General features: G+C 32.5%; 1 protein-coding gene across 1 annotated transcript in view; it reads right to left on the bottom strand.

The window, feature by feature from the left end:
- Positions 1-24,856, bottom strand: part of LOC142348736 (neuronal acetylcholine receptor subunit alpha-9-like) — a 51,940-nt gene extending 27,084 nt beyond the window's left edge. Inside the window, exons 1-2 of the mRNA XM_075400208.1 lie at positions 24,730-24,856; positions 12,137-12,259 (exon numbers count right to left, since the gene is read on the bottom strand). Of these exons, the coding sequence (XP_075256323.1) occupies positions 12,137-12,259; positions 24,730-24,773 (167 nt within the window). The 5' untranslated portion in view covers positions 24,774-24,856. The remainder of the gene's footprint in view (positions 1-12,136; positions 12,260-24,729) is intronic.
- Positions 24,857-24,907: the final 51 nt, after the last annotated feature.

Here is a 24,907-nt window from a genome sequence, read left to right as displayed (position 1 = left end):
TGATATTTTTGACTGCAAATTCCCATTTTGTTGCCAATAGCATCTTTTGTTGCTAACTTTGAGGCAATGTTGATGAAGTTTTGCTCTTTTTTGTACAGAACATACAGACAATACAGGAAAATTTTTTTCTTTAATTGCTCCTAATATTAAATGCAACATGGTGTTGTGGTGAATTTTAAAAAAATAATAATTCCTTAAGATAGGAAGAGCTCTGAACAATTTGTAAGTTTAACCAACAAAAAACCTAAAAACAAAAAAATTTGAAAAATACCAATAGTTGAGAGTGTTTTCATGCTTCTAATCGAAAAACCAGTTATGCAATGAACAGTGAAAAAATACGAAATTTAAGCAGTCGGGAACACTTGCAAACTTTCTTTTAACAATTCTGGCAGTTTGTTGAGTTAACGTATTTCTTTCAACTTAAAAAATCTGCGTTCACTTTCTTTAGATTTGAAAGATTAAAATAAAGACGTTTGTCAACAATTTTTGCTTGCAGAGGAGTTCTAAAGATTAGACAATCTGCTAAATTTTGTCCAATTAAAATTGATTTCAAACATCTTTGTTTACACTAAGAATTCAAAACTTATTGAATAACAGTGATAAAAAAAATTGTTACGTTTTAATTTTTCGCACTCTAAATCTCCTTTTACTTAATTTTTCTCGTGTTGCTTGCGTGTTATTGGCTCAACTATTGTTTTAATAGATTATTCAGCAAAATAAGTCAGATATGACGAGCGAGTAATATCACTAGTATTCAAAATACGTTTATCATCTTAATGTTATTTTGAAATGAAAATTAAAATTAAAACAACAATTTCGAAATTTGTCCCAAAAGAGAGCCTCAAATGCTGACAAGAATTTGCACTCTTTAGCCGTATTGAGAGAGTTGCTCTCAAGATGTCTTTTTCAGAATTTTTTTTTGTTCTGAAAGATTTAGGCTTTGTGTTGTACATTTTTGTTTTACTTCAAAACTAATTTTTTGAATGAGAAAAATCGGAAAATTTTTTATTCTTTTCATACATTAAAAAATTATGAAGCAAAACCTGGGTATAAATCTTATTAAATTTACTTAGGAGCAATAAATTGTCATAAGTTCTTGGAGTACTGTTTTTATTTCTGAAATCAATATAACATTGAATGTTTGAATAATGAATTTGAAATGAATTTAAATAAAGAATGAAATTTGATTATTGCAAAGCTTTTAGATATACGATGTGCCTTTTAGGGGGTCATCAGACAGAGTTATAACCTTTTGCTCAGTTTGAAATTTTTACAAATTTAGACATGTGTACGCTTTTTGAGATTTATCAAGTCTCAGCAAACTGAAAAGTTAACTTTGAACGTTCTTTTTATTTCTTTCTGAGATCTGACTCTCTGTATAAATGATATGAAAAAAATGACAATTTACCCATCCTCGCAAAACTAGGGGTTTCATACTAAATTTAAAAGAGTCAGTTTATTCTGTTTCGCAGTATTATTTTTCCATGGCTTTACCAACTTGTGCTTTTCAAAAATGTTTTAATTTAAACATAACGTGAAATTGTGTTTTGGAGTTTTGTGTTAATTACATGCAGTACCAAGTCCATAAGTTTCTAAGAAATTGGTTTTTTCATTTATTTTTTTGACATATTGTGTCAATTTTAGTTTTATTTTCAACAAAGATCAATTTTTGTCATAACCATGCAAAGATTATGCAACCCTATCTCAATAGATGAATGCGACATGAAATGGTACTCAGTCCCAGGCCAAAAGTTGATATTTCCAGACCGCAAAAAGCGTTCAAAATTCCGCCGTCTGGAAACACGAATGAACGCACGATAGTCTGGAAATGGGCAACTTTGAACGCAAGATAGTCTGGACATAGGCAACTTTGACCGCACGAATAGTTTGGATAGTCTGGATAGTCATGGATAGTCTGGACATAGGCTCATAGGCTCTTTTGAACGCACGATGAACGCACCAATAATATCGAACGCACTAAAGTCTGGACATCGGCACCTTCCATTTGGGACGGTCTGGACATATCGACTTTTGGTCTGGGACCTCAACCTGGGTAAGTTGTTGACCAAAATTTAACAACTGTTCAATATAAAATTGTTTTCATCATTGCTAACCGTTTTAGTTTGATTGGGTAAGTTAGAAATTCGTCTTATGCTTAAAAATTGTCTCTTGATAGAATTTACGTTTATTTTTTTCTAAGTTGTCATTTCCTTGGAGGACATAGATCTGAAAAATGTATCTTATATAGAGCACATTAATAATAATCACGGTTTTTTTACTCTCAATAACATATTTGTTTTGTTTTTCTGTTTGGTTTGCAGATTTCTACTATTTTCATATTTTGAAAATTTGTTATTTTGGCGTTTGAAAAAAAATGTTGGTGCTCTGTGTTGATTTATGTTGATTTTCATATCTTGTTGATTTTTCGTGTCTTACTAATTATTTCATTCACTCTTTGTTTTTACATTAGAATCCAGAACAAATGATTTTTGAGTGCAGTGTTTCGTTCTGTATATTTTTGAACTGCATCACGGAAATAATGTTCTAGAATTCTGAAATCCGTTTTATTCTTTTGTCTTCAGTCTGCTCTGTCTCTTTTCTCATTGTCCTCTCTTTAATTTATGTTTTGGGTTTTGGTTTCTGCAAAAGTTAGTTCTGGATTTTTTTTCCATTTCTGTAATTGTATTTTGCCTATTGTTTTTCTTATTGTTTTTGTCGTGGATTCAATTTGAGATCTTTCTCAGCTAGATTTCTTTATTGACCATCAAAATTGAATGTTGTAAACATTTTTGCGACCATGTTTTGTGACCAGTCGAAAAGCAAGCGATAATTCTCAACCACATGCTGCTTGTCTGCCGCAGAAAACCACTTCAAATTAATCATTAGGGTCTAGACGGATGGACCGTTTCGAATTAAGTTCAGCAATTAGAGACGAAATGTCTGGATCAAGTGATTAACCCTCTCTATTAAATCCTCCAAATTGATGTGACTAATAACAGTGATCAATTTTAACCGGGTATAATTTTTAAAACCAACTTTTTTACTGTCACGCGCATGAAATGCATATACTCTGTATCTAAAGCCAAATAGACGCTAAACTTTTTTATTTTCCCTTTAAAGTGACGCCAAACAAAACGGGTTAAATGCGGGGCGTGTGAGCTATCGAACTGGGCAATGGTATGAATAAAAAGGTGATTAGACCCTAATCAAATCACTTGCAATCGTAACTTCAAACTAGTTGGTCGCTCAATTACCAGTCCTAGAAAGACCTCTACATAAATTACATCAAAGCTTTGATATGTTCAAAACTCCATCAAATATTTCATACCATTCTAGCTGAACAAATGAAAATAAAACGCTTTATTTCTGTTTTTCTACCATTGTTCACGATTATTTTCTATACAGTTCACGCCGTTTTTTCTTACAATTTTCATTCATACATGTATTTTTGCGCGTTTTTCCATTAATTTCTATGAAATATGCATGAATTTAATTTTCCGCTTCAAGAAATTTTGTTCGCTATTTTTAGGGGAAAAACTTCGCTTAGCATGTAAAAATACAATATTCAATTATAACTTGGCACGTAGTAAATTGATACAATAAAAACTGCGGCCGAAATTTAAGTTGGGGTTATTTATATGGTAGAATTCATTCTCCCAGCTTTGCTAGGAAAACTCCGCCTACGTTAGTCTTTACTGTAGGAAAAATATGATTACTCGAAGGGGAATTTAGTCGAGTTGTAACAATAAAACAATCAAGTTTATCGAGATTTATGAATATATGAATATATAACCTCTTCATTCGAATTGGTCTGATTAATTTTACGCAAAACAAACGATCTATTGTTTCGATCAATAGGTCATCATTGAAACAAAATTTTAAAAAGTGAAAAATTTATGGAAAATGGTTGAATGAGTTATGATGGGAATTTTTCCGTACTGAAAGTACAGACAATTAATTTAGTTCACCTACATGTATTGAAATTGAAATTCTTCATTAAGAAACAAGTGATAAAAAGAGGGTAAGAATGATTCATTTTGACAAAGCTAATTTTTCTACATGAAAAGTCATTTTCGGGTTACAATTTATTAGAAATGGTCCCATCCAAAATTACAAAAACTCCAGGCACGTTAAAAAAACCCATTGAAATCCAAACACAATTTGAAATTAAAAATATTAAAGGAAAAAAACTTTTTAAAAGAGTAGTGAAAACTATTTAGTTGGTGATAAGCAACAATGCACAATTAAAAATACGGACAGAGAACAAAATTGTTAAAATTGACGAGAGCCTTATCTGCTCTGTATTGCTGTTGCGATTGTGCAGATTAATTTTTTCATATATTAACCTACCTAGAACACGACAAAATCAAATTTAGCGTCTAAATAAAAATGTCTCTTATAAACAACTTTATACTCTTTGCTACATTTTCTTCAGATTGTAGTACTTTTTAGTAGTCGTTTTTCAAAATTCTGAAGGTAATAATTTTCATAAAACTTTTCATAAAACAGAAGACCCATGCATAAGTAAAATTTGGTCTATTTTCTATGCAAAGAAACTATGTCGCCAAAAACTTGCTCGAAATGTTATTGACGTTAATCCCGCCATCCAACAATTATATGTGAAAAATAGACTGCTATACCCGCTATTTTGAGAGTCATGGCAAAATTTAAGGAAAATTTTTGGCAACATATGATAGGCCATAAAAACTTAAATTCCAAAAAGAAACTTACTTTTTTTGCCTTTATTCTGAATTCAATTACATTAACTCTATTGTTTAGAAGAGAAAAAGCTATAGTGAGTATGCTAATTTTTTTTATAATCACCAATGATATGGCATAATTGACTTATTGTTGTGGAAGTTCTGACACCTTTAAGATGTTGATCACATATTGAGGAAACAACAATATGCCGGCGAGGAAATTTAAAAAATGACTAAAATGGTCATTTTTCCTCGAGAAATCAAAGTGAGCAATTATCAAATAAAAAAGTCTTGTTTAATATTGAAGTTTAAAAAATTAATTTTGGAAAAAATTTTATCAATTAATATCGATTAATCTCGTGGTTTCTGGAATATTTTTATATTTCGCGGAAAACTGAGAATTACATCTGAAGAGGACAACAAAACGGTAGCTTAAACCACAAAGGAGCTGCGTAGCTAGCCATCAAATAAATTATTACATTAAAAAAAGTCAAAAATAGTAATAACATGTAAAACTAAAGATGGCAAGGTTTGTCAGAAAACGTGCAAAACTGTCTTCTGGTCTTATATTCAAAAATATTCCATTTATTAAAACACAAACTCTCTCAAAAAGCTATCTTTTCAAAGTTTTATTTTAAATTTGAGAACCTAAAAGACGATAAGCGGTTTTAATCAACTTTCGTTGACTTTACATCAGTAACGTCAATTTATCACACTGTTGTCGTAATTGGACTACAAGTCCATCCCACGCCTTTTTTGTCACAAATAATATAGCATAATCAACGATGAGAAAATGCCATGAACTCACAATTTAAACATGGAATAGCTTGCTAAAGTTATTCAACTGTAGTAATCAGAACAAGTTGATTTAAAACGATACCAATCTGTTCATATCGAAATCTTGAAGTCATTCAGCTACTCAACTTTGGCTCAGAGTTTCAAAACTTCTCGGCGGCAGTATAACAACAGTGTGGTATTTTTCATCTTCAGCCTTACAAAAAATTCAGCAGCAAACTTTGTCATATCAATTTATTTTTTTAATAAATTGATTCGATAATTTTGATGTAGTTAGGTCATTTTCTTTAATTTTGGGAATTTATCTGTTAAATAAAAAATAACAAAAAAGGAAAGTAAATTTTTAGGAATCTGCATTCACATGGTATTCAAATTGAAGAGACTTTTCAATTTTCAGAGCCATCTCAAGGAAACAAAAAAGACATCTATCTAAACAGTTAAAAATTCTAAACGTGAGAAAAAATTTTGAAAATAACACTTTTGTATGCAAAAAAAGTGAATCCTGGCAATAAACTAAATGGTCTTTTTATAGCCTTTTTTATCAGGGAAATGATACTGGATAATTTTAGTGCATGTCAGCATGTAACTTCCTGTTTTTCAAAGTAAACGAAGAAAAAGTATCGCTAAACAAGTGAAATTGACGCCCAATTAAACCATCTGTTGTTGGAGTTCAAATCTTATTTTGTCTCTATGGAAAAACTGTAAACAAAATTCATACGTTTTTGCAATAAACAAAGATTCTCTAAGAATTATGTAAAAGACGAATTGATCTCTTTTATGATATCCTGCTGGAAAGTAATTTAGAAAACACTAGAATCTACTGAAAAAATTGGATAGCGCGTGATTTTCATCGTAAAATATATAATCTTAGAATATTTGCTATGATTTTGCAACGGTATCTTTTGTGAAAAAAAAATGTCTACAATTTCAGGTAAGTGGTTGTTTGTCTGACTGATTTTTACCATAATTGAAAAACAAGCAGCGACTTCAATAGAATAGCGTCTGCATTGTCAAGTCAAGCTTCAAATCTTAATTATCTTTACTTCTGTCGCTCTTCTTGTTTTAATTAAAATCAAACCAAATTTGCATCAAAATCTATGCAAATTATCCGATAAATTCAACAGGACTTCTTTATTTTAGAAAACGAGTTTTTTCAAAATTCATTTGAAATTTTAATTTAGTTTTTTCCTGTTACCTACCAAAAAAATAAATGAATCTTCACTTAAACAGGTGTCTGATTAATGGTAGCGCTAAAGCTAGGATTTCTCGATAGCAATAACATCTTTGTGTTAATATTAATTATCTGTCTTACAAAAAACTCAACAAAGTATTTCTTTTTTTATAATTTCAGTCAATAAAATTGTTATAGTTTCGTCATATTCTATAATTTTGGGACCTTCATCTGGCCAAATATAAGTTTGCATTTTAACAAAATGTTGCCAATTTTTTTTAGAACTGGATGCTAAGTTCTCTATTCACGCGGTTTTCAAAATGAAAACACTTTTCTGCTTTCAAAACCATAACAAGGCAACTCGAATGCAAGATGCATCTGCAAATTAAATTTTCAGTTACCTAGAGAAACAAACTGAAACTAGTTTTTTTGTAAGCAAAGAAATGTATCATGGCAGTAAATACAATGGCTTTTGATAGTCCTTTCTGACTGCCAAATGACGCGGGATAAATTTTATTATATTTCTCCATTTCAAAGAAAACGAAGAATAAAATCTCTGAAATGATGAAACTGACACCCAATTCAGCCATTTGTTGTTGGACTTCAGTGTTGGACTTATGATTTTGTTTCAACGAAAAAACTTAAGAGAAATTATTACGGCTTTTGCGATAAGCGTTTATTTTCCATGAAAAAAACAGAAAAATGGTCCCATTCTTGATATATTGTTCCAACAAAAACAATAGCGAGTGTACTAAGATCTACTAAGAAAATCAGATACCGCATGATTTTCATCGAATCATTTAAGATCTTAGAATGTTTGCTATGATTTAGCTACGCTCTCTTTTCTCAATAAATTGTCTTCAATTTGAGATTAGCGGTTCTTTGTGAGACCATTTTACACCGTAATCAAAAAATAAACAGCGACCTTAATAGACTGGCGTGTGTGTGGTCTTGTCAGTTTTCAGACCTAAATTACCTTTATTTCTGCCAGTATTCTTGTTTTAATTAAAACGACACCAAACTTACTTTTGTCAAAGGTTACGTGACGTAAAAAGTCTAAACAAAATTTCCAACAAATTTCAAAGAGATTCTCAAATTTAGAAAACGAGTTTAAATGCAAACCATTTAAACTTTAATTTACATTTTTCCTGTTAGCAATAAACTTTTGAATTTTCTCGTAAACAGGTGTTTGATTTATGGTAACACTTATAGTAGAATTTGATATTTCGTGTCAAAATTTCGAAATGACCAGCCACAGTTTCCGAGCGGACGTTTTTATAAACGAACCTATTTAAACTTTAAACTTTAAACAAGGTTGACTTCTATTCAATAAATTTTCTTGTTTTGACCTTAAATTCGAAACAATGTTTTCTTTGCTTCTGTATGAAAACTTGTGTTCTATTTATGATCTAATTTTCATTTCACAAATCAAAATTATCCTTGAACAGTTGACAGATTTCAGCTTATTTAATGCTTAAGATTTTGTGTAGCGTACGGTTTTAAGGCATTGTTTATACGTCAACAGATTTTGTTTAGATTTACAGAATTTTGACTGGTTTATAGCTGAAATGTCAACAGGGAAAAGCGGTCAAAATAAACAGTAGAATATAAGGTTCAAATTAATTCGCGTGTTACAGCTTGTGAAGAAAAACAAAGAGGGGTGTATTCATAGAGCGTGAAATTATTCACAATAACATCAGATGATAGACAGCTGATAAAAATGTTAATTATAGATCAAAAATAGGTTACGCAAATAGCTTAGACAAATTTTGGTTGTTTGTTGTCGTTGTAACACAACATTAAAACTAAACGGCATGTGAAACCAATTATTAATGGGTATATGAAAGAGAAAAGCAATTATTTTTTGTTCCAAAATAGATCCATACATAAAAAGTCTTCAAATGGGAAAGATATACCAGATCAAATTACTGTCAGAAAAAAAAACCTGCAAGAAACCATATTAACAGTGTAAAATTCAAGACGGACAAAACGACTTTACAGTTTCTATCTAAACAAAAATCTTATAAATTCTGCGAATAGACGTAATTTTTCTAATGCTTCATTTTCAAAAAAAAAGAGGAAACAGGAGCAAGAAAAAACACAAAATACACGAATGTGATACAATTTCAAACTATATGGCTTCAAGACAGAGACATTCGAAGCTCGGTTTTAAACAAAAAATCGATAAATTTTACAAATTATTCAAATTATTGGTCCGCTGATATAAAATTATTTTTTACAAAATAGGAAGTTGCATATTTCTCAAATATTTCTCATATGCTTCCAAGGAAATTTGGAGTACCCTAATATCAAGAGGTATATGATTTTTGCAAGCTGAAAAAAAATTTTCTGGTAAACACAAAACGCACATTTCAAACAATATGACTAGAATAGTAAAACTTGAAATTTATTTGATAATTAATTCTTAACAATTAAAATGTCAACTTTATTGAAAATTGCTGGATATCAATAATGAGTACTGGACTTTCTAAAAAATTAGCAATACATTGAAGCTTTCGCCTAAAACCAGTTTTAATTTTAATTAATTTGACTTGCTCGCCGAGTTTAATTCTAATGCAAACTTTAGTCCAAATGCATGTTTTCACAAGAGATGCATATTTAATTTTTTTTTTCTTGATCGCTTTACCTTCAATGTGACGTCATTTATATCATCAAGTCGCATATACTAATTCAATCGGTCAATAGTTGGTAAAAGTTCTTGCATTTATTTTTTTTTGAGATGCTTAACTGCCGATTTTATAGTACAAAGCTTTCAAATGAGACGGCAATATGAAAGCGCTTAAAACAAGAAGATCTGTGGTGGTTAATAATAACAACTATTGCCTTTTAATCATCATAATGGTTGAGTCCTGTTCCTTAATTAGAGTGTAAGCCTTTTACGCAAGAAAGGGAGTTTTCAGAGCAATTAAAACATTTTTCATAGAGCAGATTTTTTCCTATATAAAGAAAAACCGTTTTCAAAGTGTTCGATCTTCCTCAAACATAATCTCTTAGATACGTGTCAACTCTTATTTGCTTTTTTACAAACCATTGGGCTGATTCTATGATGTTCTCAAAAATTTTAGGAGAATCTTTACAAAAATTCCACTGGCTTGGTGAAAAAATTAAAATAATTGATGGATCTGTTCCGTTTGTGCCCTCCAATACGTTATACAACCCACAGTTACAGAGCACGTGCCAATACATAGTGAATCAATAAGTAAAAATCATAGCGCCTGCCCTTGGGGGTGCAAACTCTATGCAGTCACTAAGCTGGAGGGCACAAACGCAAAAGATCCTAATCAATTTTTACTGTGCACGTTTTATTGCAGATTCTCACGTGATTTTCGATTTTTGAATTACTAATATTGTAATTTGGCAAACTCCGTTGTGATTAAGGTGTCTTAGGCTCCTTTACCTTATTGCCTTCCCCCCCCCTTCTTCCTTTCTTGGTTATCTCGCCAAGACCTTGACACCAATGCAAAGATGTAACAAATTTGTATATATATATATATATATATATATATATATATATATATATGTATATCTTGATGTTTTTTTGCAATTTGATATGTTTCTTATCAAAGTGTATCAACTTTCGACTCCCTGATCAGTTGATGTTTCCCCCGCGTAGCTTTCTGGGAGTTTTTTAAGCACAAACAACCGGGTCCTTCCCATTATAGACCCCCAAGAAATTATAGCTCTCATTATGGTGTAATTGTGAGAGTGGGGTTATATTTTACATGAGCATTAAGTGGGGGGTTGTAATGTGAAAGACCAAACTATATACACAATTTGTAATTGAGGGGGGGGGCATGAAAACATCGGGCTCCGGAAGAGAATAGATCCGTTTGGTCGCATATACAGGTGGGGTCACATACAAGGTGAAGGAGCCGATGAATGCATGTACTAGTGGTCAGAATATCAATTAGTGTGCAAAAAACAAGGAAAGAAAGATGGAGATAGAAATAGCCAATTCAATGAGCGTGAACTAATTAATTAATCAGAAATAGCAATTTGTGTTCTACAGTAAATGAAAATGAGAGAAGCCGCCATCAAAATTTGGGGTCTTTCCCATTATAGCCCCACTACGAAATTATAATCCCCCACCCCCGCATTATAGTATATGGATCTATTCTGTTTCCCCCCCCCCCCAGCTTATATTTTTTACGCCCCCCAGGCGCACGTGCTGTTTTCTTACATAGTAACGTGCTATATAACAACATATAATTTGTAACTGGGGGTCATAAAAAACACTGGGGGGCCGAATAGATCCTAGTATATTTAGCATGATTTTTTTTTTGGGGGGGGGGGGCTATAATGGGACAGACTCGAAACATGAAGCACAAATACATGCAACCTTTGAAAACTTTGTTCAGCAAGTGATAGAAACTCAGTTTCGAAAATTGAAAAATTAAAATTGATCTAATTTAGATTTCTCTCATTAAAGCCACCCAGTGAATTCGTAGCCCCCCATTATGTTTCTTTTATATTGCAACGGGGGTATATATTCTATGCACATTAAGCTAGGGTGGGGGGGGGGGGGGGGCTATAATGAGAAAGACCCGCCTTTTGTTCATGTAATGGTCTTTCTAATTTAGTAATGCACGATTTAGAATTGTTAATCAGTGGCAATTTTCTTGGCCAATTTTTGTCCCAAAACTGCCAAGTCCTAACCCCAACTTTCGATATTTTCTTCTAGATACAGATAGCGCACGCATTGCAATGTATATTTTTTTTAAAAAAATCAGTGGGCGGGGGTGATCTAGGGTTGCGGGGTCGTTCTCATTATAGCCCCCCCCCCCACCCCCCACCCCGCCCGGAAGTGGGAGGGGGGGGGGGCTATATGTTATATGACCAATAAGCCAATAAGGGGGGGGGGCGGTGGGTGGTCTAAAATGGGAAAGACCCGAGAAATGTGTGTAGGTGTGCCGTACAGTTATTTTAAGCTTTCAAACATTAGCAGGCGTTTCTTTTTGACAGCATTTTTGTGACATTATAAGAAAGAAGAAATAAATTCAACAAATCATTTTGCATAATTTTTCTTTTTTTATCTTTATGCTCTAAGCGTCAAGAAGGTTTCGGTCACAATTTGAAAATCACTTATCAAAAATCTCTCACAGTTGCTATTTAAAAAGAAACAAACTTTCGCAACATTCAGATTGCTTGCAGTGACTCATCTCATAGAATTGCAAAAAATCATGAAACCTACCCCACCCCCCTCCCCCAATACCCCCACGTACTACCTGGAGCCGTTAATAACCAATATACGTTAACGGTTTTTAACTCTTTTTTATACAGCATGTTGCTATGTATTGAAATGTCAAATTTGCACGGAGGGGGGGGGGGGGTAATCTGGTTCGGAGGAGGTGGGCTTGGGTACGCACATTGTGATTATAGATCAAAAGCATGTAATTATATCCAATCTAGTAATCGCAATTAATAATTATCACTATTACAGTAGTCCTACCTGAGGTCCGATGATTGGATCTCTCCGGCTGCTGGGTTGCTAAAAGCTATCTGGATATACTCGGCTGTGTAATACCAGCTGCCTATAGTCAAACTGCACTCTTGTCTGTCATTCGGAAAATACCTGCAAAACAGGTGCTATATCAAATACAGATGCTAACCCTGTAACCCTGTTAAAGTTAGTGAGAACATCTGACGTCGACCGAGAACCGCATTAGCTTGAGATATCCCAGGTTGAGGTCCAGTCCCAATTTCTCTTCTGGTCAGACTTTCCAGACCAAAATTGTCTCTGATAAGACTTTCCAGACCGAAATTATCCCTGATTGGGTCTCTGATCAGACTTTCCAGACCGAAGGAGTTCTGATCAGACCATCTCCAGACCATCGTCCAGACTGTAGTGCGCTCGAACTTCCGTCCAGACCCTGTAATTTCGGTCTGGGAACACACGGGTGTGCGCTCGACCGGGTCTGATCATAAGTCAATTTGGGTCTGGACCTCAACCTGGGATATAGACTAGAAATTCCAAGTCAATTTCGCGGGGTTGACATGGTGAATGGACGAATTTTGTAAAACCTGGAAAAATTGGAAATGCTATCCAATACTCTGAAAAGAGCTGAAATTTACGAACAAAATTAGCTGAAAAATTATGGAGTACTTATTAGGACAATTGCATTTGCCCCAATTCAGCTAATGTTAGCTGGTTTCGTGCATTTCTTACAAACTCATGCGCTGAAATTGAGCTTAAGAATTGACCCGGGCATTTGAAAACACGCGTTGTGCATAATAACTTCTGAAATTTCCGTATCGCAGGCCTCGAGCATTTTTTTCGGTCTTTTAAAGTAATTTTAGGTCATTTTTCATGTTTCATACAGCTTTGAGAAAGATTTGCTGAGCTTTTATACAGAATGTAAAATCTGCCTAACTCTTAGAAAATAATCTTGATTTAAACAGACAGACTTTACCGGAGATTCAATTAGTCTAAGTTACGAAACCAATACGTCACTTCAGATCAAAGGTGCTATTTTGCATAACTTTTTGTTGTACTTCCATAGACCAGGAAACAAAAATAACAAAAAAACTTCACAGAATGTAAGATGAAGATGAGCAGAATGCCGGAGGAAATTAATCAACATACGTACTTTTGAGCAAACAAATGAAGTATGAACAATTTTTACGATATATGACCAAAAAAGAGCTGTATGAGCATAAAAGGAAACTGAAAAATGGCTGAGTGGGGTAATTGCAATTCATTTAAAAACAAAAAAAAAGGAAATTATCTAGAAATGATGTCAATATAAGTCAACTGATTTCACCGAATAAATACAGTTGATACAAAATATTTACTCGGATCAAGCAAAAAAACCGTCGGATCTTTTCCGTTCCAAACTAAAAAAACAACTGTATTCTCTTCGTTCGTGCAAACAAGCTACATAACAAGCATACATAATTTTTTCAAGCATACAAAACTTTTGCATAAATTAGATATATATAAATATATATATATATATATATTATATACATATATATATATATATATATATATATATATATATATATATATAGATGCATATATATATATATATATATATATATATATATATATATATATATATATATATATATATATATATATATATATACAGTCTAGGGAACGAATTCTTATTATCAACACATTCGAGTATTTACTGATTTCTTTAAAAACGCATCGTGAAGAAGAAATACCATATTCTTATATGCAAAATAAAAAGCACTAAAATTTTTTTGACAAATTGATTGCTCCTAAAGTGCCTTCAATGGAATCAAACTTTTTCAAGTGCTTTCAGTTGAAGGAATTTTTTATCTGGTCGGCAGAAGCCTTGAAAATTGTGGCAAAAATGATGGTATGATGAAAAAGTTTCCGACACAAAAATATGGCTATGGTCACAAATAAGAACATTGGTCCCCGGGATAATAACAGTTCAAAATGTGGAGATTAGAAAGAAAGATGGCAGCTGAGAGCAAACCGCTGTTCAGCTGCAATTATGCCCAAATGATATTATAAGAAAAGCAGGAAAATGATTGAGAAATCTTTGTGGTGACTATTATTTTCTGTAAGAGATAAAACTGCAGCGTCAATGTATTGAAAAACGATACCTGAAGAACAGAAAAAAATTGTTGGCTGTAAAAATAGCAGAAAAATCAGGTCTGAATATTTCCATCATCTTTCAATGCCCTTGAAAGGAACCCTTTGTACCTGTTAACCAAATAGATGACATTTTAATTCAGCTTTGATTCATTTTTCTTCAACATTAGCCTCGAATTCCACCATAATCGGCATTGAAATAAGTTCTCTTCACATCTTAGCTGAGCAATTCGATCGAATCTGTTCATATCTTGCAAAATAATGACGATTATTGTATAAGGCTCCTCCACTTTGGCCAGTTTTATAACAAAGTGTTGCAAGATTGCTGTAGACGCAAAAATTGGTTATTTGTTTACGCTTGTGCAGGGATTTTATTTTTTTATCCTGATCTAAACCGTATTGTCTGCGAAAATATTTTTGATGCTTTTTAGGGAACAAACTTGTATTATCAACAAAATGCAGTATTTCCTGATTTCTGTAAAAACACATCGTGAAAAAAAACACCGTAATTTTTGCAAAAATGCAAGATTAACAAAAAAAGCACTAAAGTTTATGTTGACAAATTGAATGCTCCTCAAGAGCCCTCAATGGAAACAAACTTTTGAAGTGCGTTCAGTTGATTTTCAATAGCCTGAATCATTTTTTTGGAAGAAAGAAAAAGAGGGATTCTATTTATCTCGACGATGTGAAAGATTCAGATGCAAAAACAGGGCAATGGCCACAAAAAGGAGCCCGGGATAATAACAGTTCGAAATGCGAAGAATATAAAGAAAAATGGCAGTTAAGAGTAAACTGCTGTTCAGCTGCAATTTTGCACAAACGCTATCAGAAGTAGAGCAAGAAAAAGATTGAGAAACCTTTGTGGTGAACATTCTTTTCTGCAATAGATAAAACTGCAGCGTCAATATATTCAAAAACGATAACTGGAGAACAAAAAAAATAATAATTGTTGGTTTTAAAAATAGGGAAAAAATTTAAATTCAGAAATTTCCATCATCTTACAGATTACCTGAAAGAAATCTTTTGTACCTGTTAACCAAATAGATATCTCTGTTCCGACCCTCTTGAGGGTGGAGGAATAATATACTCAACTGGGTTTTTTTCAGTCAATTGTAACCGACCGATTTATTCATCATACACAGTTGTGAGTGGCATCATTAAAATACCAGTCCAGCGTAGAATTTGAAATTAAAAATAGAATTTCATTTTCTGGAGCAGGTTATCGTTGTTTAAATTTTTAGGAATATAAGATCAATTTGCGTTTTTTTGTTCACGTTTTCAAGAATTCTGCCTAAAATTTAGTCAATTTTGCTAAATTATGTACAAATTGTTAAGAATAGAACTGTTGATTTTTTTAAGAGACAAAAAATATTTGGTGACTATTTTGATTTAAATTTTTTTGGCTAAAATTTGGCTAAATGTTTCAAAACTCGAAAATTGCCCGAAAAAAGCTTCTTTAGTCCACTTTGAATAAAAATTGCCGGAAATACACACCCAAAAACAACAAACACAATTGCTGTAAACTACTTGAGGTACTATTCCTAATTTCATTTCCATTGAAAGTAGTGGGAATAAAAATTTTGCCGTTTTTTGCTAATTTTACTTTATGATTATCAAAAAACAGATCTTTTTTATATTTTTACTAACAAAATATCTAGATCTAAAACATTCGAAACAATTCAGTGCTCTTATTGGACAAATAGCAATATCAAGGCTGCTTTGGGTCCAATCTTGGACTGTTACATTCCAAAAACAATTCAGATTGTAATCAGTCCGTCGTTTTTTTTTTAAAAATGATCTTTTTCATGTTAATTAAAGAACAGAACAATTCAAATCAAGCTTACCGTTGATAGGTCCAATTGGCTTCCAAGAAGTTTTAATTCGATGTATTTAGTTTGTTTATTTGAAAGATTATTGTCGTTTAAAGTTCTAAAAATTTTCGATTTTTAAACACATAATGGCTTATTGATTCATTTTTCTTCAACATTAGCCTCAAATTCCACCATAATCTGCATTGGAATAAATTCCCTTTAGATCTGAGCAACTCGATCGAATGTCTTTATATCTTGCAAAATAATGACGATTATCGTATAAAGCTCCTCCACTTTGGCCAGTTGTATAACAATGTGTTGCGCGACTGCTGTAGGCGCAAAAACTGGTTATTTGTTTACGCTGGTGCAGGGATTTTTTTATCTTAATCTAAACCGTATTTTCTGTGAAAACATTTTTGATGTTTTTTAGGGAACAAACTTGTATTATCAACGAACTGCACTATTTCCTGATTTCTTTAAAAACACGCGTGAAAAAAAAACACCAAAATTTTTGCTAGAAAGCAAGATTAACAAAAGAAGCACTAAACTTTTTTGTTGACAAACTGATTGCTCCTCAAGTGCCCTCAATGGAAACAAATTTTTTCAAGTCCGTTAAGTTGATTTTCAATAGCTTGAATCATTTTTTGGAAGAAAGAAAAAGATGGATTCTATTTATCTCGACGATGTGAAAGTTTCAGATGCAAAAATAGGGCAATGGCCACAAAAAGGAGCCCGGGATAATAACAGTTCGAAATGCGAAGAATATAAAGAAAAATGGCAGTTAAGAGTAAACTGCTGTTCAGCTGCAATTTTGCACAAACGCTATCAGAAGTAGAGCAAGAAAAAGATTGAGAAACCTTTGTGGTGAACATTCTTTTCTGCAATAGATAAAACTGCAGCGTCAATATATTCAAAAACGATAACTGAAGAACAAAAAAAATAATTGTTGGTTGTAAAAATAGGGAAAAAATTTAAATTTCGAAATTTCCACCATCTTCCAGATTACCTGAAAAAGTCTTTTGTACCTGTTAACCAAATACATATCTTTGTTCCAACCCTCGTGAGGGGGGGGGGAACTATATACTCAACTGGGTTTTCTTTTGTTCAGTCAATTTTGACCGACCGATGTATTCATCACACAGAGTTGTGAGTAGCATTATTAAAATACCAGTCAAACAGTAGTCTTTCACAAAAGTAAACTAGATATATCACATCAAAACTGCTTGGGAAGCTAATTGGACCTATCAACAGTAAGCTTTGATTTCAACTGTTCTGCCTCTTCAATTAACATTAAAAAGATCAATTTTTTTAAAAAAAAAAGACCGACTGATTACAATCTTCCTTTTTTTGGAATGTAACACTCCAAGATTGGACCAAAATCAGCCTCGATATTGCTTTTCTTCCAATAAGAGCACTCAATTGTTTCGAATGCTTTAGATCTAGATAATTTGTAAGTCAAAAGATCAAAAATAAATTCTGTTTTTTGATAATCATAGAGTAAAATTAGCAAAAATCAGCAAATTTTTGATTCCCACTACTCTCAATGGAAGTCAAAGTAGAGATTGTTGACTTTTATTTGACTTTTAAAAATGTTTGATTTTTAAATACACAATGGCTTATTGAACCATGCCAATGTTTTTCTTTTAATTTGGTCAACTTGTATTTTAGTTTCAGCAAACAACGAATGCTTCTTTTTCCTCTTCTTTCTACTGAATAAAAATTTAACCTCTTTTATGGTTCTCAGCGTTAAGTGATTGTTTTCTGGCGTTGATACTACTCGAATTCACAATTTGGTTTGATTTTTAGGCATTTTTCCATTTTCACATTTTGTTCTCGTTTTGTCACATTATCACATTTTTGACAGTCCACATATTGCATTATTTACCTTCAAATTCAGACACAACTGAACATATGAAACTCTTTAAAGGCATGGATTATGGTCCTGTCAGCTTTGATAGCCCTTTACCGAAGTATTTAATTGATTTTTTCACATTTGTCTTTGACTGTAGTTTTTACTTTGGCTTTCTTGTCTTGAGAAATATCCAGGATAATGACAACTCTCATTGAATCTTTACGCAGAAATAAATGAGCCAATATTCTGACTTGAGAAGATAGCAGATGGTTTTCAAGGACTTGAAAAATAATGCTTTCAAAATAAAACAAATTAACATCGCATTTCTGTTCTTTTTTGACAATTTGTTACCTAGTTTCGTTAATTACAGGTCACATATAACATTATTGTCCTCGAAGGAGTAAAAAGTACAAATTTCCAGAATCTAATGTTTTGAAAGAAATTTATGAAATTACGCTCCTCGACCCAGTTTTTCTGCAAAAAAAGTAAACTAGTTTTTAATTTCTGTCTATATTTGACATTCTTCTTGTAGACGTAAGAGAGATTCTTTATAATTACAGATCTCAAGCGCTTCCTTTGGATGGAAAAATCAACCTATTTAGTTCTTTGGTTTGTTATTAATAGCAGTTGCTAATGGCTTTCATGACTTTGAAATTGTTTTCGAAAAATACAAAAGTAAGCCTTAAATTTGCTGTTTTTCTCTTTTTTTGTCTACTTTCTTCCGGTTTTTATTACTGAGACGCTGTATACCAAATTATTGGCGTTCGAGGAAGGCTTAATTGAATTTTTTTTTTGAGGGTTAAGGTCTGAATTTGCGGCTTCGATAGCCTTTTTCGCAAGTTTTAATTGAATTTTAGTTTGTTGTCTCTATTTGTTGTTCTTTTGTAACCGCATAAAAAAGTGGTTAATGACAGATCTTAATGCCCTCCTACAGAATCAGATGTGATCATAAACATGTTGGATTTTTTCGATTGCTATCTAATAATTTCAATTAGTTTGAAAATAATTGTTTTTAAAAACATAAGCCAATTTTTTATTGCTGTTTTTTTGCGCTTTTTGTCTCTTTGTTACCAAGCCTTATCATGGATTGGTCCCATATATTTTCTAGTGCAAGTTATTCTGCATAGTTTTTCTTTATCTGACGCTATTTTGACTTGTTAATAAGTTTTCTTTAAAAAAATGGACGAAAATTTTGGTTGTAATTAATGTTTCTTGTTTTTTTTAAACAAGTAAATTGAAAATATAACCCAGGGGTTAAATGTTACAAGTTTAAAATTATATAAATAAAATCAGTACAATGTTAAAAATCAAAATTAGTGGTTCCGTTTTCTAAAGGTAAAAATAACTTTTGAAGCCACCAACGTTCGTTTCCAACGGTACAAGTTTGAATTGTTGGAGCAGATGCTGTTTTAACATGCAATTAAACTTTGATTTTGATCTGATAGTCTGGACATCACGCGGAAGTTTATTCCACTTTTGGATGCTTCTTTTTTGTATTGATCGACTGCTCGACCTTAAGAGAATTAGCTGTTCAGTTCTGTTGTTTTTTTTCTTACTAAGACATTACCACTTAGACAAAAACTCTCAGTGCCGTGTGTTTTCAATAATGAAATATCGATCCTAAGTTTTGAAACACTCATCTGTCTTTTTAAAAAGTTCTGCAGGCAAAATGTCAGATTTTACTAAAAGATCTGTACATCTCTCAAACTTTTTTCTCATATAGCAAACTTTAATACCCCAATTGATTTGTCGATTATTTCGCTGCATTGCAGAGAAATTCAAGTTCTGAAAAAATAGAGCACTGAAAGATAAATGAGAAAGGACTAGGGATTTGAATAGCATCAATCGTGCTTCCAGAGGTAACTGATAACGTAAAAGGTATATGAATCTAATCGCTGTGGCCATATTTGATAGGACTTTGTTCAGTTGTACATGATAATTTAGTTTAGAATCAATTATTATACCAAAGTATCTGCAGTGACTTTGTGGTTTAATTTCTTGTCCCCGAAAAACTATTGGATCAAAATTTTCATGTTCCTTCGAGACGCAAAGAAGTTCAGTTTTACCTGTATTCATGGTTAATTTGTTTTGCTTTAGATAATTATCTGTTTTCTCCAGTATTTCAGAAACACATTTTTCCAGTTCGATGACATTGTTTCTGCTAATATGGAAACTTGTGTCATCGGCAAATTGAATTATGTCGAAGTTTCCTTGTACTTTTTCTCGAAAATCATTAACATAGAGAAGAAAAACTAGTGGCCCTAAAACCGTTCCCTGTGGAACACCACGATTTGTTTCCAACCATTCTGAGTAAACATCATTTATCTTAACACACTGCTGTCTGTTTTTAAGAAATGAAGCAAATAGTTCAACTGCACTCTCTGAAAAACCGTACGCTTCAATTTTTTTGAGAAAAATTTCGTGCGATATTGAATTAAATGCTTTAGCTAGATCAATAAAAACAGCAACTGAAATTTTTAAGTTATCATAGTTTTCTTGTAATGCTTCGATTAAGTGTAAAACAGCATCTGTAGAAGACTTATGTTTGATTTTTGTTGTTCGTCTTGGCTCGTTTTCTTAATATTGGCTGATCTCATCAATCTAATGTGAAATTTTTCACTCCACTGAGCTATTTGCGTTGCAGGTGATCTTTTTGTTCATACACATATCTTTTTTGAAAAACACTGTTCCTCATTGGGTAGACATTTATGCCAAAAAAGTGGACGAGTAGGATCGGAACTTTATGTGCGAACGCATATTACCGAGCCTCCTTATTGTGATTCAGCTTTGATTCATTTTTCTTTAACATTAGCCTCGAATTCCACTTTACTCTGTATTGAAGTAATTCCTTTCAGATCTTAGCTGAGCATTCCGATCTTTTTGTCTTTATATCTTGCAAAATATAGACGGATGTCTTCCAAGATTCCTGTGCACTTTGGCGAGTTATCTAGCAAGATGTTGCAAGATTGCTATCGGCAAAATACCCGCATTTTGTTTACGTTTTTGCGGGGAGTTTATCTTGAGCTAAACTGGATTGCTCTGTTTTCGCTTTCAAAAATGAACTTTCTGAAGGATATAGTTTGTTATTTTGCAGACCCAGGGCAAAAGTTGCTCCATTCAATCGCAGTCATTAAATTTGACATTCGCGACCGATCTGAGCCAGTTTAATTTTATCCAATGGATTGTTTTTATAAACTTCGCCGGTCACGCCGGCAATTTATTCACTGTCTTTAAATCTCTATGTCCGAAATAACGACGTTTAGATTTTAATCCGATCAATTCCAACGGCTAAGTTTGAACAGGTGAAAGTGTTATTTCTCGACCTTCGGCAAAAAACAGAGATTTAAAATCGGTCAAGTCTTTAAATTTCTCTCAATTTAATCACAAATCTGAGCTGATTAACTTTGTTTTAAAAGACAGTTTTAAAGAGTTAACCTGCTGAACCTGAGAGTAAATCTGCTGAACAAACAAAATTTCACTAAAACTCGAAGTTTTCACGTTAATTTTCTGAAAACTTTAACAAGCCTGACAAGTTTAAATTCAGAGGCTTAATTTTGAACTTTAAGATTGAAGCACACGAAAACTCTTAAAACGAAACAATCTTAACAGGATAAAGTCAGGGAGTATTTTGTTTTTCTTTCAAAAATATAATATTATTTCTGTTTTTAAATGATATGCTCATTCTTAATTAAAATCAAAAATCTTATTCATCTTTGTAAACGGAGGTCATTTGAAACTGAATGGAAACCCATATTTTCTAGACATCTCAAGAACATTTATGAAGCTCAATTTTTTTTTCCTCATTTATTACGATTCGCTTATGAATATTACTAGATAAAAACACTGATAAACAAGAAATGCATACCCGAACTTCCATATTTCAGCCCCAGTTTTTTGTGTGGGTTCCAAGAAATTGAATTTAAAAACCCGCCGAAGCATTCTCCTAGAAATCTTTATGAGTCGTCCTTATTTTATTACAAGTCAAAACAAAACAGATTTCAGACAGTTAAAACAAATAACAATACCACAATTGTTTAGAGCAGAATCAACCACCCAAAAAATTCTTGAAAAATTGACAGCTCACAAAAACAAAACTTGACCACTTTTCCGCAGGAAAAAGAATTTTGTCTGAAATACAAAGTTTTTGTTTGTGTATAACCAAATTTGGATGGTATCAAGCTACAAACGCCTAAGGATATTATATTATAAGTTATCTTGCGGTTACACGAATCTAAAATACTGAGGTTATGTAAACAACAAAATAAACAACCTTCCAAAAGTAAATCTACGATATGAATATAGTTTTTGAGTTTCCGAGTGCTGGCACTTGCTAATAACAATTCCACTCAACTCAGATTATAAAAATTTTCTCAGAGAAGAACTTTAGACATCGGTATACGAAATGACGTGTTCAAAAAATCAGTACAAAGGTAAAGCCTTTTTGACTTGAGCTTCCAGACTTTTGAGTCGAACAAAAACGGCATGCTGGAGTTAAATTTGATTAAAATTTTTTACTCTGAACATAAAACAGATTAAATATTATAAATACTCGATACTGTGCACTTGTAACTAACTTTCGTTGACAACTTTGAATAGAAAATTTACCTTTTCAGGTAATTCAGATACAGTTTGCTCGGCTGACGCGAAATAGGATTAATCGGCCACAAATGTACGAGCAAAAAGTTTCAAAACGTGGAAACTAATGACGAATTTTTGACCTTTTTATGCGCGATCTGCCACCATTATGGTTACAAATTTACCTCCCCCACTCCCTCTAAGTAACTAACATTCTACGGGAAAAATTTCAAATAGACTGAACACCGATTGAAGGAATTTTGCTGCTTGTTACTTCGACATTTTGCATTTAGTATCGCATTTGAACAAAACTGGTTTCCGAATTGAAAAATTGTGACACCAGAGTAACAAAAGTAACAAAGGAATGGCACAATAGTCTTGAAACCTCAAAAAAAAACAACTACTTGCCGCAAAAAAAAAAATCACACTTGACTTTTGCATGACGCAAAAGAGTCTTCTGGGCATTTGATTTTAAAAAGTACGGAAAAAGTGGTTCCAGCTGTTTTTCAGTCCAAAAACAGTTAAAAACTTCACAATTGTAAGTTTTCTCAACAGAAAAGGAAAAAAAACCATGAAATTGACTGAGAAAAACTCTAAAGTAACAACAAAATCATAAATATTTAATGCTAAATCGCTTTGCTAGTAATTGATTCAGATGATATAATTTTGCCAATCCCTGCTAACAAAACGATCATTTGACCTTATTATGCATTAATATTTACTACCTGTCGCCGGTGTCGATAACTTCGTGAAGGGTTTTGAAAAGAGAGAAGAAGTTTCAGAATTTGATGATTTCGAAACAATAGTTCAATATTTCTGGAGGAAATAAAATATTTTAAGTTATTGTAAATGAATCAATATAGAAAATATTTAGTAAAACAATATCTTTAACATTTTAAACAACTTTACAATCATTTACTTTATAATAACATTTACAATAACTTAAAATATTTCAAATCCTCCAGAAGAATTGAATTGTTTAGAAGTCATCAACTTCTGAAAATTCTTCTCGGTTTTCAAAACCCCAATTCACGAAATTATGGACACCGGCAACAGTTAGTAAATCTTTATGTATTACGAAGAAGAGATGAACGAATTTTTTTAATACCAATTTTATTTATGCTTCGATTTGAGTGTTGAGCTTCATGAAAATCAATGTACACTTTAAAAAAGCGGTGTAAAATTCTTTGTTATAAATTCATTCTATAGAACCTTAGAAAACCCCTACATTGCTAACAGGATAAGAGAATTTGAGGAATGTGTTTCAAATAACCAATTATATCTTTTTTCAAAAAAAAAACTACTCGGAGGTTAATATTTAAATCTGTTAAAAATATTGATTTTTTTTTATTTTTCCCGATTTTTAAAAATTTCTGCTCTCTGATGCTCACAACTTTTTTAAAAAATACCTCATATCTGTCCAAATACAATGGTCAAAATTTTTTTAATAATCAAGATTTTGGAGCAAGGATCTACCCTAGTCGAGAGAGGATGTTAATCTTGCAAGATCTTGCAAGATTCTTGCAAGATTAACATCCTAAATCGACTAGGGTATTCAATTAAGGATCAACATTTAGGATTGGGCAGAAGAAATATTGTATGATATAATGAAAAGTATACTTAAAACTTAAAGAGAAAGCGTGAGGGCCACTATTTTGTTGTGAACTTTTGCATTCAACTAATTCTATCATAATTTATTTTCTGGTTCGCTTTAATTGAAATGTACTTCGAATATCGGTACTTGGGGGAAAAAGGAAATTGAACACAGATATTGCTTCCAATTACAAAGAGCAACTCAATATTAAGTTTGCGTATATGCTTTTCCCTCTCTTATATATTTAGCTGAGGTACAAGACACACTTACAAACACACTTACACGAGTACACACACACACACACACACACACACACACACACACACACACACACACACACACCTGCACACACAAACACACGCAAGCACATACTCCCAAACACACAGATACAAACATAAACACACAGACACAAACGTTCATTTGACACTTAACATTTTTTTCCATCTTTCAATATTTCGGATATTTTGTTGATTGATTATTTGCTAACATGAAGCTATACCGGACGCAAACAAACAATTCTTGGTTTTAGAATTTTCTATGATTTTGGGGAAATTTTTATGCTTTGATACTTGTTGTTATAGTTGTTATTATAACTGTTGTTTTCGTTGCTGCTGTTTGAATATTACAATGATATTCTTACAGGACATTTATGGAGCAAGCGGCAGTGAGTATTTTGGGTCGCATCCATAAAACTGTCCCGTCATTAGTCACCAACACTCCCAGGTTGTTCACACCCGATTCCTCCTCTTCAATGCTGAAACAAAACAAAAATACTACTCAGTAATAACCGGAAAAAACCGGAAACAAATAGGGTTAAA

The sequence above is a fragment of the Convolutriloba macropyga genome, chromosome 10 (assembly GCF_964194025.1).
Source record: "Convolutriloba macropyga chromosome 10, txConMacr16.3, whole genome shotgun sequence".
NCBI lineage: Eukaryota > Metazoa > Xenacoelomorpha > Acoela > Convolutidae > Convolutriloba > Convolutriloba macropyga.
Note: the sequence above shows the minus strand (reverse complement) of the source record. Positions and strands in the feature narration are given on the sequence as shown.